The sequence below is a fragment of the Melanerpes formicivorus genome, unplaced genomic scaffold (assembly GCF_026170545.1).
Source record: "Melanerpes formicivorus ecotype bairdi unplaced genomic scaffold, bMelFor1.0.p_v2 SCAF_5, whole genome shotgun sequence".
Lineage (NCBI taxonomy): Eukaryota > Metazoa > Chordata > Aves > Piciformes > Picidae > Melanerpes > Melanerpes formicivorus.
The window spans coordinates 18,241,553-18,257,221 of NW_027142357.1; the positions used below are offsets into that span (position 1 = coordinate 18,241,553).

General features: G+C 38.5%; 1 protein-coding gene across 5 annotated transcripts in view; it reads right to left on the reverse strand.

Annotated features, from left to right (window-relative positions):
- Positions 1–15,669, reverse strand: part of AGPS (alkylglycerone phosphate synthase) — an 87,660-nt gene that overhangs the window by 67,790 nt on the left and 4,201 nt on the right. For 4 of the 5 annotated variants that reach the window (XM_068138515.1, XM_068138514.1, XM_068138517.1 and 1 more), the window contains 2 exons: positions 14,650–14,698; positions 12,774–13,542 (listed from right to left, as the gene is read on the reverse strand). In XM_068138515.1, coding sequence (XP_067994616.1) covers positions 12,774–12,889 — 116 coding nt within the window. In that variant the 5' untranslated portion in view covers positions 12,890–13,542; positions 14,650–14,698. The remainder of the gene's footprint in view (positions 1–12,773; positions 13,543–14,649; positions 14,699–15,669) is intronic. The other variant, XM_068138518.1, reaches the window with a different exon arrangement.

Below are 15,669 nucleotides of genomic sequence, written 5' to 3' on the forward strand. Positions count from 1 at the left end.
TCTGGTAAGCTGAGCAGAGAGGGTTAACATGACATTTTTTGATCAGACACAGCCTGTGTCATTGGCAAAGGACTGGGGTGCTATTTGTGACCTTTGCTTCCAAATGCACCAAAGCACAGCTTTCCTGTTACCCAGCAGATGGCCAACTGCTCTTGGTAACAGAAAATAAACCTAAGCAGAGGCTTTGTCACTAACATTTACAGCCCTGCAGATGGACACTTTAAAGGAAAGGCAGCTTTGATAAAATGTAAACAAAAAAACTGTAATAACTTTAAATTCAAGGCCTGATTATTTGTGCTTTGTGGTTTATCTCTCTTTTCTTCAGACAGTTCTCCTTGAGTAGTAAGATACATAGAAGGGCTCTGGGAAGTGTAGGCTGTGCTCCAGGGAGATGTGATAGTTTACTTCTACCAGGAGTACAAAAGGCTGCAAAAACAGCAGGCTTTGTATCCCTGGTAAAGTTTAGAAATATTGAAATTAATTAGGGGAGAAAATATAAATAAATTCCCTGGTCATGTTCTCTCAAAGTTCTTTGCTGTTCCCAAGGGCACTGCACATTTACCTGGACCCAGCTGCACCTGGTGGTTGAAATTCTGCCAATTGCCTGTGACTTTAGGTGGTTGGAATGCACTCCTAGATGAGGACATGGAAGTCCAAAGTTCACATTCAGGATTCACCCAGCAGCTCGAACACGGTACTGGAACATGCGACAAATCACCTGCTTAGAATTACCCCTAATGTTTTGTCTCTGACCATTAACTTTTTGACAGTTACCAGGATAGGTGTGCTGTTGGACGGATATCTTCTAGCATCAGTAAAGGTCTCACAATGACGAAATAACTACTGAAAAACAAACTAAGAATGAAAACAACAAAATTTCATCCATTGCTAGGACATTGTGCAGTCCAACACATGGTGGGGACCACTGGCAGATACTCTAAAGCTGGAGCATGGAGTCCTTAAGAGGTTTAGACTGACCAGTCACAAGTTTGTCAACCCACTTCTTCAGGAACTGAGGACACAGCAGATGTCAGTTCTCTTCTCAGGTCTGTTCCGTTTGCAATACTTTTCCCTCTTCTGCTTTTCCTGTAACTGTTGCCACCAGCGCTGTTCACTCACTGGGGAAGTACCTGTACGCCCCGTCAGAGTAGTAGTAATCTCTGTAGTACAGAGATTGCAGAAAACAGTTTCGTGATTCATTTGCTAGAATTTCTAGCACAATTCAAGTTGCTGTTTTTTTTTCTTCATATGTAGCCAGTTAGCTTTTTCTATATGCAAAAAATTCAAATGGCAACACAGCAGAAAACATAGATTAAGCAAGTACAGCCTTATGCTAGAAAACTAAGAAAACTGGCTGGAATCTTATAGGCAGATAAATTAAATGAGATAGCATTAACAATCATAGCGAAGCAGTCAAGATTTTGAAACTACAAAGTACTTTCCAATAAGCTTTTTTGCATTATTTAAACACTGACTGCAATGTATTGTGCAAACAGTTTTAATGTTCTCCTCTTAATGAAGCAGGAGGTTATGCAACCAGACTGCAATGCACACATTGCCTTTTGAAGACACATTTAAAAAGCAGTAAGTATTATAAAAGTATCATTACAGGAGCAAAATCTCTTTTGAGTCATTCTAACTACTAATTTCACAAGAGAAAGAGGTTGTTTAAACTCTGTGTGCTGTTATATTAGCATGTGAGTCATAAAAAGTAACCTTGGGAAACAAGCACTGACTGCACAGGTCAATAATGGGTGCTGCAAGCATTTTCCTTTCAGAGGTGGCAAATAACACTGTAAATTCACATACAATGCAAATGAGCAAAGAAATGCTAAACTGATGCACTAAAAGGTTTCTGCCATGGAAAACAACTAACCCGAGGGGAACTTCTGAGCAAGTAAGGCCAAGTGTGCTTCTCTCTGCCATTCAACCTTGGCATATGTTACTGTGATATGTTTTTACTATTTCCTGCCCTGCCCCAGGTGTCTCCAAGCTTAGTATTTGATTTTTGCATCCTTTTCCCTACCTTGCTTATGCTTGTTTCAGGCAACAGCAGCTGTATGGAATAAATCCTTTGGGTTTTATAGAGCCATTGTTCAAAACGGTGTTTAAGAGTACTCCTAGACATTTACAATAGCAAATAACTGTACAAAGAACTTGGCATTAATAAAAACATAATAAAAAGGCAGAGCTAAATACTGTTAGACAGTGAAAGCAATTGGAAGTATGCATATACAGTAAAACCCTTGTGATGAGCACACTATGAAGGGATGATCATTTTAGAGAAAGGGCATGCAGTTCTTATTTCACTAACAAAGGCATGTCATTAGTTTTGTGTTTTGAATCTAGTGTTGTATAAACACCACAGTGCAGAGATGTTAGATTAGCTTCCTTAATTTTGTAACTAAATGTCACTTTAAGTCCACTTTCAACCAAGTGACCAGTACTTTAGTGCATACTGGAACATCTTTAGGAATGATCTAGTTATGTTCAGACTACAGTTATTTAAAAAGACAGAGATTCCAGTTGAATATACAAGTCTTCTCTCTTTTCTGTCATACCCACTTTTTGCAGATGAGAAGCATTTGGCATACAACTCCTCTGGCAGCCCTGCACAAGCTCAGAGGCTGCCTTCCACAGATCTATTCTTTGGAGTCTGTATTGGACCTTATTGCTGGAAAAGGAGAATGGCTTGGCTGTAGCAGAATTTTCTCTGTAGTGTGTTTTTTGTTTGGTTTTAATTTGGGTTTTTTGTTTGCTTCTTTGTTTTTATTGGGTTACCCACAAATCACTAATTAAAAGGAATGGATCCTTGAAACAGATTAATTTAGAGTTAACAGTAAGAATTACTGTTTAAAGACTATTTTACATTTTACAAGAAGGAAAAATGATACAGTAAACATCTTCTATAACCTTATAGTTCCATTCGTAAGGCCAACTGCTATTTTGTGAAAGTATGGTGTGCTTTTCTGTGATATCTAGAACTCAGAACACAAGATGGCAATGTACACTGTAGTGATTTCAGGCTTCAAGCTGCTCCTGCTACTCAAACATACCATATAACATTTTATTCATTCTTGCACACATTAATTTGATCATGTATTTGTGGTATTAGAAATAAACCTTAAAGTATTTGTCAACAGCAGGAACCAATGCAGTTAGCCAATGAATGAATATTGCATGAACAAGTGTTAGGTAAAGCTTAATTCCAGGTTTTATTGTACATAACAACACTTGGGAGACATTAAAAGCTTCTTACGGAATTCCTCAATTGCAACAAGAGGATATCCCTTTATGAAGGAATGGAAGTTGGCTCAGTCATAAGAGCTTCAGAGCAAAATTGGCTGCTGGGGAAAAGCACATAAGAGAGCTGGCAGCCTGAAATATGTGAAAAGCTCAGGGCTCTCAGAGGAGTAGTGCAGACCACTGAAGTGGAACAAGCTGAACAGTATCTAAAATTGAGCAGGTGCCTTTCTGTGGAAAAAAAAAAAAAAAAAATAGGCAGACAACTGTTTGGCATGGCAATTGAGAGAAAAATAATAATCCACTGAGAGGCACCGAATTAGAGGATAGGTCTCTGACTGAGGACAAAATTGCTTAAAGAGCTACAAGGAATTGGGCCTTTCTGTGCATAACTTCGCAGAAAGCTTATTCAGAGTCCTTCTGGGTACCAGTGGGCAAAGAGAACTGCAGGAACAAACTTTGTAGGCAACTACCTCCCAGTGTCTTTTCTTGGGTTGATCTGAATATTGGAATTAGTAGATGTAGCTAAAAAGTTGTCTCAGCTGCCTTTCTCAGCTGAACTCCTAGCACTTGTTTGTGCAAACATGGCCTTAGTAGAATGGTTTGCTGCATACTAGAAAAAGCACTAAGAAAAACACTAATATTGCAGAATATAAAATAATCCTGGAAAATGTTCTCCCTCTAGGATGTGTAACAGTGACAAAATTTTAGGCAGTCCTGCTTTCTCCCTGGAGAATGTTCAGGTGATATTCCCTCCCTGCATCTGAACTTATGGCACTAATGAGTAAGTCAGTCTGACCCAGAAGATCAAAACTCAGCAGCAAGGTTCATCATTTCTGGATACAGCTCATAATTTAACATAGTTATTTGGAATTTGTTCAAGAAAAGAAATATATACTTCCTCAAACGGGTGGATATAATATTTTATATTTTTCTTTCCAGAATTGAAGTATTTGTCATCCTCCATTGTTCTAAGCAATGGAGAACCTCACATGAGTATGAGTGGAGCATGGCATACAGAGTTTGACCAGCATTTTCGATAGAAGATAGGATTGGGAATGCTGCTCCCTAAATCCACTTTTCTTGTAGTCATTATCCATGTGTAAAAATGTTGCCCCATTCCAAATCCCTCAGTCACAATAGCTCCAATGAAAAGTTGTCAGATTTTTTCATGGTGGTCCACTCCTGTCATTACAATTGATTGCTGCTAGTTATTGCCTTATGTTCCCATGCATAAATCACTGGGTTTATTCCAAGACTTTCCCCCCCTCTCTCTTTCTGAGTTTGCATAAGATTGAGTTTGGCATTGATTCAAAATCAAGTAATTCACATGTCATTTTTGCCTGGTTTTTAAACTAAGGCTGGATATGGGTTCATGACTAAAATAAAGTGTCTTACCTAGCAGTTTCAGTCACTTGGACTATTTGTCAAAGAAAGTATGGCATGCACAGAATTATGCATGCACTTTTCTGCCATCTAAAATGGAGGATAAATTGAACATGTCATGGTTCTAGGATAGTAATTTATATTGAGTACAAGCTGGGGAAGGACCAGAGCCAAAACCTCAGATCTAAATTACCTTGAGTTACAGGGAAATTTTAATCCAAATAAAAACTTCACATCTGTTCATTATATAATTAAGTCAGCCAAAAAGAGATGGTTTCTCAATACTTCCAAACTAAAGAATTTACACCAAAATTGAAACTTTGTATCTAAGTCCATAGATGCCCTATACAAATCCTGATTATTGAAGTTCTCTGTATGCAGTTGTTTCCTCTTGACTTTTGCTGTGTGTTGTAACCACTCCACATGTGCTTGTAAATGAACTTTTTCAGCCTGATAATATTTGCTCACTGAGAGTGTATTATGAGGATTCACAAATTCAAGATTTTTCATATATAGAATATTGAAGTTGGCCTTAAGGGCTTGTTTTCATTACAAGTTTTTATTCAAGGTTTGGTTTGCAAGGGTGCATCTTCCCTTTGGCAGCCATGATAATTGCCTGCCTTTCAAACTTCTGTAACTGCAGATACCAACAGTAATGTCCAAGTCTGAAAGGAGAAAGGAAAACATCATGTTTTCTTGCTCCTTCTGCATGGTCTTACCTAGAGTCTGTCCCATTTTCTTTTGCCTCTAGTCAACACTCAAGAACTTTTTAATGACAGTGGTAAGCACATACAGACACACAGTGAAATTCTTTAGGTAAAATAGTTCTTACTTTTCTATTCAGAATCCATCCTTTTACCAGGTACAATTAATTTTCCCATAATCAAAGATAATCCAACCTCCTCCCACAATAAAATGCAGCAGTAGTAGCCAACCCCAACATTAAGTCTTCCCTTCCCATTATGTTTTATGTAAAAGCACCTCATTGACTTGACCCAACACAGATCAAAATTAATTTCTTTCCCATAGCCCAAAACAACTTTTTCTTCCAAATCTAATCTCTTCTCTTGACATTGAATTGTAACGACACTTGCAAATTCAGGAAGTCATTGTGCACCAGGAGAACGTTAGTCCTAGAGACACTTTAACCTTTTCATTTACTGCAAGCATCATCCCTCTGCTTTTCATCAACCCATAATGAAGAAAAGTGTTGTTGTAAAGTTGTTTTAAGCACCCTGAGCAATGCTTTCTGGACCAGACGTAAGCAGGCAAAGACCTTTATTATGTTATACAGTAAAGTTATATAGTCTATCAGAGGGCACATGTGTCACATCTCATTTGGTCATTTTCTTCTGGCATACGTGTAATTAAGGCATACAGTAGGTCAAAATAACCAAACAATATTTTAATACCTCCAACCAAATTCTGCCCAGCTTCTCTCCTTCAGTTACAAGGTGTTTACACTATTTTCAGAGTCAAAGACAAAACATATCATTCTCTAATTTGAGCAAAGGCAAATCTTCCCTATAGTCTTCTAAAGCTATCTGAAAACAATCCTACAGAAAAGCAAGGTCTGGTCTGTGAGGGCATGGAACAGGAAATGGCAGTAGGCTGGAGACTGGTATCTTCTGATCCAACACAGGCACTCAGGCTACAGCTGGGCCTTCAGACTTGGTCACGTTGGGGAGTGACTGGGAATGGATATTGGGTGTTATGCTGCCGCTGATATGTTTCCCAAATAAACACTGATTGTAGGAATGAAAGTAAAAGGCAATATATTTTAAACTGGCAAAAGTAGCATGCCTATGAAACATGCTGGCAAATGGTATCACTGACGCCAAGGGCTTGGCTGGATACAGTAAAAGGTTATATATACATATTCATACATTTATGTGGGGAATTAGCTTGAACCTGATAAAAATTCATAATGGATATAAATGTTCACAGTTCAGGACATAAATCAGCCACTAGCCTGAGGTTAGAAAATAACTTCCCTTATAGTCAGGCTGTTACATAATTATCCATTATACTTGTGGAGCGGGGAAAGGAGGTTGAAGAATAGGGCAATTTCATCAGAGACATCTGGGAATTACTATTGGCAGACAACTAATTTAGATTTGATCTGGTATGGAAGTTCATATTACATCAAATAATGTAACTTAGAATTAAAGCCTATGATTTATTTTGTATTTCTTACTCTTCATGTAATCAAGTTCATGCCTGAGGGTAACTGCAAACCTTTCCCTTATAAGCCAGCCAGTAAGTGAAATTCACTGTGCTGCGTTTTCTCACAGAACCTCCTTTAAAACATCTTCAATTTCTCCAAAGAAGACAAGCAGAGTCCCAGGATTTTTTTTTTTTTTAAAGCTAGACAACTAATATAGACAATCTAATGTCTGTATTAGCAGAGAAAAATGTCTGCAGCAAAAATCACATGTTCTGAAAAGCTTTCATTCTCGTTAAGCTTGCATAATAACCTAGAAAGGCTTGCAGAGCTCCTGAACATCACACTTTTAGCAGCTGGGCTACTCCAGCCCTGCTATTTTCTGGTTGTTTTTGCCAGCTCACCTGAGCAAAACATACTTGTTCAGTGGATTTGTTTTCATCAAGCAACGTACCTCCACCTCTTTCGTTGCACTTCCAAACAGCCTGCAAGGTAACATAACACACACGGCACACTAATATTAACAGCCTTTGTGACCCTGCAAACAGCTTGATTGAAAGTTAAATTCCTAATCAATCAATTAAGGAACTGCAAGTGAATACAGGAAGTTATTCACATTTGCTGCAGGGGTCAAGGGATATTATCTGCATTCTGCAGTAGTTTCTAGAATGCATGTGATACACGTAGCATAAATTATCATCATGATAGATGTAGGAAATTGAGTAACATTTATTAACCAAGCATCTCACCAGTTTTCACAAAAAAAAAAAGAAGAGTGGTACTTAGCATCAGTCCTTCTTAACCATAATATAAACATAATAGAGTGAGTAATACTAGAAACATTGCCCAGCGATTGCTCAGCGTCTGGAAAAGTTCTAGGACCATGATCAACAAACACTATAGTCTTATTTAAAAAAAAAAGTAAATCTTGCTGTGCAAACTCAATTGATCTGTTCGGAGAGATTTATAAAGGGAATGGCAGAAGAAAAGGTAGCAGATAGAGTAGATAGAGTAGATTAAAAAAAAAAAAAAAAAACAAAAAAAAGTTTCAAATCTTATTCCATAAAAATCTTACTCGAACAATGAATTTAAACTGGTTTTTGCTAGGACAGCTGTGAGTTTGTTGTGGAGCACCCGTGCCATGAAGGCAGGCGAGGAGACCCCATCTGAGCCCTGCCTCCCCTAGCTCAGTGCCCAGCGACGGGAGTTGGAGTCAGGAGGCTCTGCAGGCTCTGGTTACCAGCCTGTCCTCGTTTAACACGCTGGGGCTGCAGAGGTAATGCGACTTCTTTATGACTTTCCCGGAACAAATAGGGCAACTCTCTTAAGCACAATTAACTCTAAACAGTGACAACGTTATCAGTCCTGCAGCTGAATCTCAAATGAGGATTATGATCGTATGGGGTGGGCTTTTGTTGGGACCATTTGACACCAGTCTTCTGCCAGTCACACATGCAGTTTAGTTGTGTCTCCTGCCTCCTTATGTCCTCCTGCTGCTACTACTGACAGCCTGCCAGCAGTAAGCTATTTCCCTAGGAAGCTCTCAGGCTGCTTACCGTCCAGCTGCCTCCTTCTGCCAACGACCGAACTGCTGCTCCAACTTCCATGTAGGCTTCTCCCTCTTAAATGTGGTTTACAGTGTGCTGGAAACCCCAGTATATACTGGGCCCCCCATAGAGTGTTGCAAAGACATATGATGCATTGAACTGTGAGGAGATGTTCAGGCATGATAAATATGGGTGTGAGGACTGATTTTCTGGTAACATTTTCATCAGGAAAATAAGGTAAATTTCAGTGTGCTGCTGACACAACTGTACATCACAAAGCTGCAAATACCATTGAAAAGAAAATTATAGATGGGGTGTAAAGAAATAATGCATTCAAAAAGTAACCATTTTGATCTAAAATAAGGCAAATTGATAAGTAGTGTACAAATAATCAAACAATTTTTTCAGTGAAAAATATACCCTGAAAAGCATGAATTGGAAAAGAGAATGACGGGAAACTCTCCATCCTCTCTCCTGGCAACTAGATGTGAGTTTGCATAGGGCACAGCAAGGTGAAAAAGCAATGTTTTGGACCCCATAAGAAGATCTGTAACAGCATCAGGTTAAGTAATTTTCTTTATGATTTTAGCCTGAAATATACAGTTCCATCCACAATGCTATCAAGAAGACAAAAGATAAATGAAAGAGAGCTTGGGTGGGGGAGAAGCAGCAGCAATGTCTGGAGGCCAGATTTATATGGAAATACATGTATATGTTTAACTTGTCCAAACCTTTAAGGCTGATTTAGGGGGATCCATAAGGAATGAGTTTTCTTGTACCAGAGTACTTAGAAATACGAAGTAGGAAAAAAATATCAGAAAGTCATGGTCTGCCAGAGTTTCCAGCATTGCTTTATTAGCTTCTTCTGCTGAGCAGCTGCCAAATTATTCTAGTAACAGATCCCAAAACACAAAATGGATAAAAATGTGAGTTGCATTTATAAATTGAGAGTCAAGGCTAGTTTTTGTTTCCTCAAAAACTCACTTCCAGAGACAAATCTCTGTGTTTCTACTATGTTTTTAAAATAAAAAGTAGGGACACAGTCCAGTATAGTGCTATGGATCAAACCAATTGCTTGATGTTGCTTCCAATTCAAATATCAGTTTTCGTTTGTCCGTCAGGCTATGTGCTACTCTCTCCCAACCACACACCAACAGAGGTGAGGCTAGGAGTGCGGCTAATGGGTGGCAATACCATGCACATAATCACATATTTAGGAGAGGAGCAAGAGACACAAGTTAAGATAGAAAGGGGGGAAAACCAAACAAACAAAAAAACCCACCAACAACCAAACAAAACCCAAAAACTAAACCAACAAAACCAAAGAAAGAAAAAGAGTCAGGCAAAATACCAACAGAAACATCACAACTCCAGGGTTTCTACATTCCTGCCAGTTGCCTTCATACTGACATAGCCAGTCTGTGCAACTTGTTCAAGGTATTAGCTCTGCTGCCTAGCTAGCAGTGAGGCTGCACAAGCATTCCTGCTCAGCACCTGCACAGCACTGGCGTCTGCTCTCCTGCCTATGCCCACCGTCACAATCTTGAGCACACTTGGAGGTCAGCATTCCAACAGATAGGTCAAGCTCTGCACTGACTGTTGCTGGTAGCTAGCAGGCTGCCTGCAGAACAGCCCTGCCGATGAGAAGTAGAGTATCTTGTGCATGCAGCTGCTCAAGAGCAGCTCTTGCAGAACAGTGTGAATAGAATCTGCAGGTTGATTGTATTTTAAACATAGTAACTAAGGACATCTTGCTGGGTTAGCAGAATATATGGGGCATGACAGGAGTCTGAAGGAGTAAACAACATATTATAGTTTCATGTCATGTGACTATCAGAAGGAAAATCTCAAAAAAGAGAAAAGACAAGGAAAGTGGCTATAAAGCAGCCAGCATCTCCCTTTCTCTCAGAAAAGCAAAGCAGGAAGTAACTTGGTTTTTTCCCTATTTAGCAAATGCTTTTGTTACATCAGAGGACATACAGAATGATGAGTTAGAGGATAAGGGAGGCATGTCCTAGAAGAGATTATTTATATGTCATAGATTAAACACTGTTTGAGTTACTAACTCTATAGTATACTAAAATAATACTAGGACAGATATTCTAGCCAATCTTTGTGTTATGTCTTGCATCAGAAAATAAAAGTCAAAGAGACCTCAGTATTATTTTTTATTTCACATTTTCTGGATTTTTGTGGGGGTGGAAGGGGCAACAAAAAAATCTATGAGCCATTATAATATGCATTTCAGAAATGCCTCAGCTGTCTGAGCTGCTGGGAACACTTGAGAATTTAAAGGGAAAGATAGGCAGGCAGGAGCTGGGTCAGCTAACCAATGTCATGAATGTATTCCAATGCTTAGAAGGTGATGGAGAGCTCAACAGCATGTGGGGTTCTGACTCTAAAGTGCATGATGCACTCTAGACTATTGGTAATATATTTATTTATAGTTAGTCTGCAGCTGAAGTCACAAAACTAAGTCTTTTTAAACTATTCCTAGTATATTCAGTACAATGCAGGATATATGTATGCACACACACACATATATAAATAAAATATTACCCATAGAAAAGAATATTATATATACATAATTTTAGAGTAATTTCCTTCATCTATTGTAGCTTATTTCAATATTTAATTCTAGAACAGTTGTTCTACTCCAGAATTATTCCAGAATTGTCTTAGCTCCAGAAGGTCACATGGATATCTTTCATCTAATATACTGATGTTGTAGTATGCCCTGTGTAAAACAAGAATTAAGATTGTAGTTGAATTAGAAGCCTAGATAGTATAATTTATTACCTGCAGATGCCAAGACATTAAAACTTTCAACTGTTTTCCCACCAAAGTGAATGAGGCAGTTCATTAATACAATTACCTCTGTATAATTGGAAACTAAATCAACGATGACTGCGTGATTTGAATATTACTTTAAGTAATTTAATTTTTATGATGCTATTTTCTTCTACATGGTATTACAAAATAGCTTATACATTTTCCTTCTGACTGTGATTTGAGTTTGCACCTTTCTTTGAGAAGGAAAAAGCACATTTTCAACCTTTCTAGTTTTCTCAATGACAATGTGCATGACTTTTAATTATTTAGGCTGACACACATTAACACTAAAAGTCCATAATTCACAGTGAGTGAAACAAGAGGGAAGAGCCACATGGATTATAACTGCCCTGGAAGAAGAGCAGGCACCAGGGGTCTTTGACAAGGCCCTTATAGGAAAACAGGAAATTGGGGTAGATAAAAAGCACAGAACTTGAATGTTGTGAAGGATTTGCCCGGCTCCTTTCAGGGGAGCATCCCTAGTCACTGACTGTTCACTCTTGGAAAGACACAGTTTTAAAGTGTTTAGACAGGCAGTAGGGAGAAATGCCACAGAGTCACTTTGTATCATGGCTCATCTGGATATCTCAAATTTACAGGACAACATATTCTGCAAATTAAACTTTATTTTATGAGCTCATTAGGAAGGACAACAAGCACAACAAACAAGGGCTCAGTCCCCTTTGTACAGGCTAATCTAGCACGTGAATTCACTAATCCATCACTTAAGTCATGAGGTTTCTAACTCACAAGTTCTTTAATTTGTAACTCACAATTCATTAACTTGTAACTTGCAACTCATGCACCTATGAGCAGAGTAATTACCTAGCTAACAGTGAGAGTGCTTATCCTTCCTCTTGTGTCACAGTGTGGGCATCCCGTGTCACATTAGAAACTATGAACATCAGTATTTTATCAAAACTTGTTTTCACAAAAAATCCAAAATATTGCACCATACAAGCTATTATGAAGAAAATTCATTCAATCCCAGACAAAACTAATACAATTTCCATATCTTATTTCATACCATTTATGTCATGTTCAGGTCCCACACTATCCAGTAGATATTCTTTAGCCACTTTCCCCCTTCCCATTCTGTGATATATATGCAGGTATCATTCCCTTAATCTGTGGACCACCCTATAAAATGTCCATGAAATGTCCATGGAGTTTATTAGTCCATGACTTGGGTTCTATCTGTTACAGTGGTCACTCAGGATAGGAGAGGTGGTGTATTATGTGGACTTATTTGGCATCAAAGCCAGCTCAAGTTGGGTCACTGTTGCATTTGCACTTCAACTTCTTGTAATTCTCATCCTGCACTGGTGGCAGTTCCTGCCATAGTACTTCCTTTGACATGCAACTTGAATCATAGGTTACAACATTTTAAATATTACAATCTCCACCAGTTACTCATGGGCCACAGTGTCTACAGCAGTATGCTTTCTGTGGCCTGATCTTACCCATAGCCACAGATGCTTTCATGTGTACATGCTCCACTGTGGACTTAGCCACAGTCAGATACTTCAAAATATCCTGCTTCCCCATGGACTTATCCACAGTCTGATACTTCAAAATTACCTGCTTCCCCATGGACTTACCCACAAGTCAATTCCCTTTTACTCAAGTTCACACTGGAGCTCCAACCTGTCCAGCACAGCAGCACAGGAACAGCAGCGATGCTCTGGCCATTGGCCAGCCTAAGGCACATGGCCATTGCTGTTATCAAAATGCTCCCAGGCACAGCTGGGTAAAGATGATAAGGCCTGCAGCAAACAGCATGTGTAAAAAGCAGCCACTGACAACCACCAGACTCTAATGTACAGCAACACAGGCAAGCTCCATGGCAAGCACAGGACTCTGCCAATTAATTACCAAACAGATATAACAGCTATAAATTCAGTCTAGCAAACTCTCATCAAGTCTGTCATCACCTCAAGCCCTTTGTGCCCCATGTTAGACACCAAAAAGGTTTACCCCAGTGGGTGGCTAAGCCCCACACAGCCACATGCTCACTCTCATGGATGGGATGAGTGACAGAATCAGGAGGGTAAAAGTGAGAAAATCTGTGTATTGAAATAAAAGTAGTTTGGTAGGGAAAGCAAAAATGCTACCAGCAGAGCGAAATAAGGAATGAAGTACTTCCATGAGCAGACAGGTTTTCAGCCATCTCCAGGAAAAACAGGGCCCAATATGCGTAATGGTGACTTGGGGAGAGAAACACTGTAACTCTGAAAGTGCTTCCTCACTCCTTCTTCCACAGCTTTTATGGCTGAGCACAACATCATATGGTTTCTCTGGGGTCAGCTGCCCTGTCTGTGTCCTCTCTTGGCTCCTTGTGCACTCCCAGCCTGCTCACTGTTGGGCAACCTGAGAAACGCAGAAGGCAATTACATAGTGCAAGTACTAAAACATCAGCAGTAACTAAAACATCCCTGTGTTTTCAACAGTTTTCATCATAAATCCAAACCATAGCACTGTGTAAGCTACTATGAAGAGAATTAACTATATCCCAGCCAAAAACATGTTCAGGAAATAAAAAGTTAACATGAATTTTCACTGCATGAAACACACAGTAACCTCAACAACTAAGAAATGTATTTATCTTTGTTTTTATCAAGCTAATGTAAAAGGAGATTAATTCTTAATGTCAAATGTTGGAAAAATGTACACCCAAAAGTGCCTGTACATAAGCATCTGCACATTACAAAAATCTCTCTGAAAATTGTTAGCTGTTGAGTAGATCAGGGCCACTGTTACAAAATGAAGGGCTGAAGAGTGATACTGTCACAGCAGCAGCCCTTACCCTCTGTGCATGAAAAGAGGGGACGGGCAAAGTTACCTCCAAAGATTTTTAAAATGTTGCCACAAAGTGGCTAAATCATCCTTACAAGCCCTTTTACCTGTATTAAATGTGTTGTTCTCAAGAATTTTTCAATTTGAAAGGAAATTAATTTCTCAGGTTAAGTTGTCAAGCCATAACAAGACAGAAACTCTGATAAAGTATTTCAATGTTAGTTTATTCTACAGGATAGGACAAGTACTAGCAGAAGATGAACCATTTCTGATTCCTTGGAGCCAAATTTAAAATGGGACTTTTCCTTAGGAAGATTAAGGCTCTATATTCTACTTGTTCATACTCATGTAGAAAGTCCTACCATTTCGAGTATTTGCATGGTTCCTGAGAATGAGATCATAATCCATACTTAGCATTTGGGACATGGGGAAAGGTTGTAGGCATAAGATTACTGTTTCACTAGTACTAGAGACAGGGTCTTCTCTATGAAGTGAAGAAAGAAACAGCTACTATTTAGATTGTACATTAACTCTGTCCAGCTTTTAGATGGTAAAGGTTAAGGAAAGTAGAATTTCAACCATGGTGGCTGAGAACATATCATCTTATGCCAATAGCCAAACAGGGATTCATAATCCATCTTATGACTTTGCAATGTAAGAAGGGAACAGAGCTTGTGCTACCTGTGATGCTGATTACAGGATCCTTGTTTTACATCTCATGCAGAGCTCTCTGTAAAATAGAGTGAAAAATAAATTTGGTTTCACTGAATCCTTGCCTCAATGCTTTTCAGTTACATCACAGGGACAAGTTTCAAAATGAAACTTGTTATTAAAAATATAACATTGAAAAAACTTCTAGTCACAATCCCAGATCCTCAGTCACTTCTCATTACAGTCTGTCAAAATAGTCACTCGTTCAAAGTTCAGAAATTCAGTATGACTGAAATTCACTAAGCAAGCCAAGATTTGTCGCCAACATTTTTCAGAGGTTTGAAAGATTGTATTCCAACAGAGATTTTGCTCCACTGCCCTTTTATTTGAAGGTCCCCAAACTAGTAATTTTTTTTTAAATGTGTATTTTCAGCAGTAGGTGGCACTATGAAGTTTCTAGCTTCAGAATTACTCTAATATAAAACAATATACATAACACAGATACATTGGAAAGAACTTCATCAAAATGTTATTAATAGTCCATTATCTGAAAATATGGTCAGATCTTTCATTTTTCCTATCATTTAAAAAATGGAAACATTTTAGAATAAATTTGGATAATAAATGTTTTTCTAAATATTATGACTGACAAAAAGCCTAATGCAATTTGCATATAAGCTGTGATATTGCAATAATGGATGTCAATACATACAGTCTAGGTATGCAAGTTTTATAAAGTAAATGGATGCATACTAACAGGAATATAGCAAATGGAAAAGCATTTAGATTTTTCTGTGCTTGGCCAAAATTTCACATTCAGAAGTGGAGACCAAAGCATTACATGTGGGCCATATTCCTCTATGTACATCAGATGGTGATATTACTAATATCCAAAATAAACTCCAGGATCAGAGAGATACAATGTTAACTGAAAACATTTTCTTTGACACTTTACTACACAGAAAGCTATAAAGGGCAGCTAACAAGCCTGTTTCCAGGTATTTTTGTTGTCCAATCAAATTAAAATAACAATATTGCAAAAGTATTGCT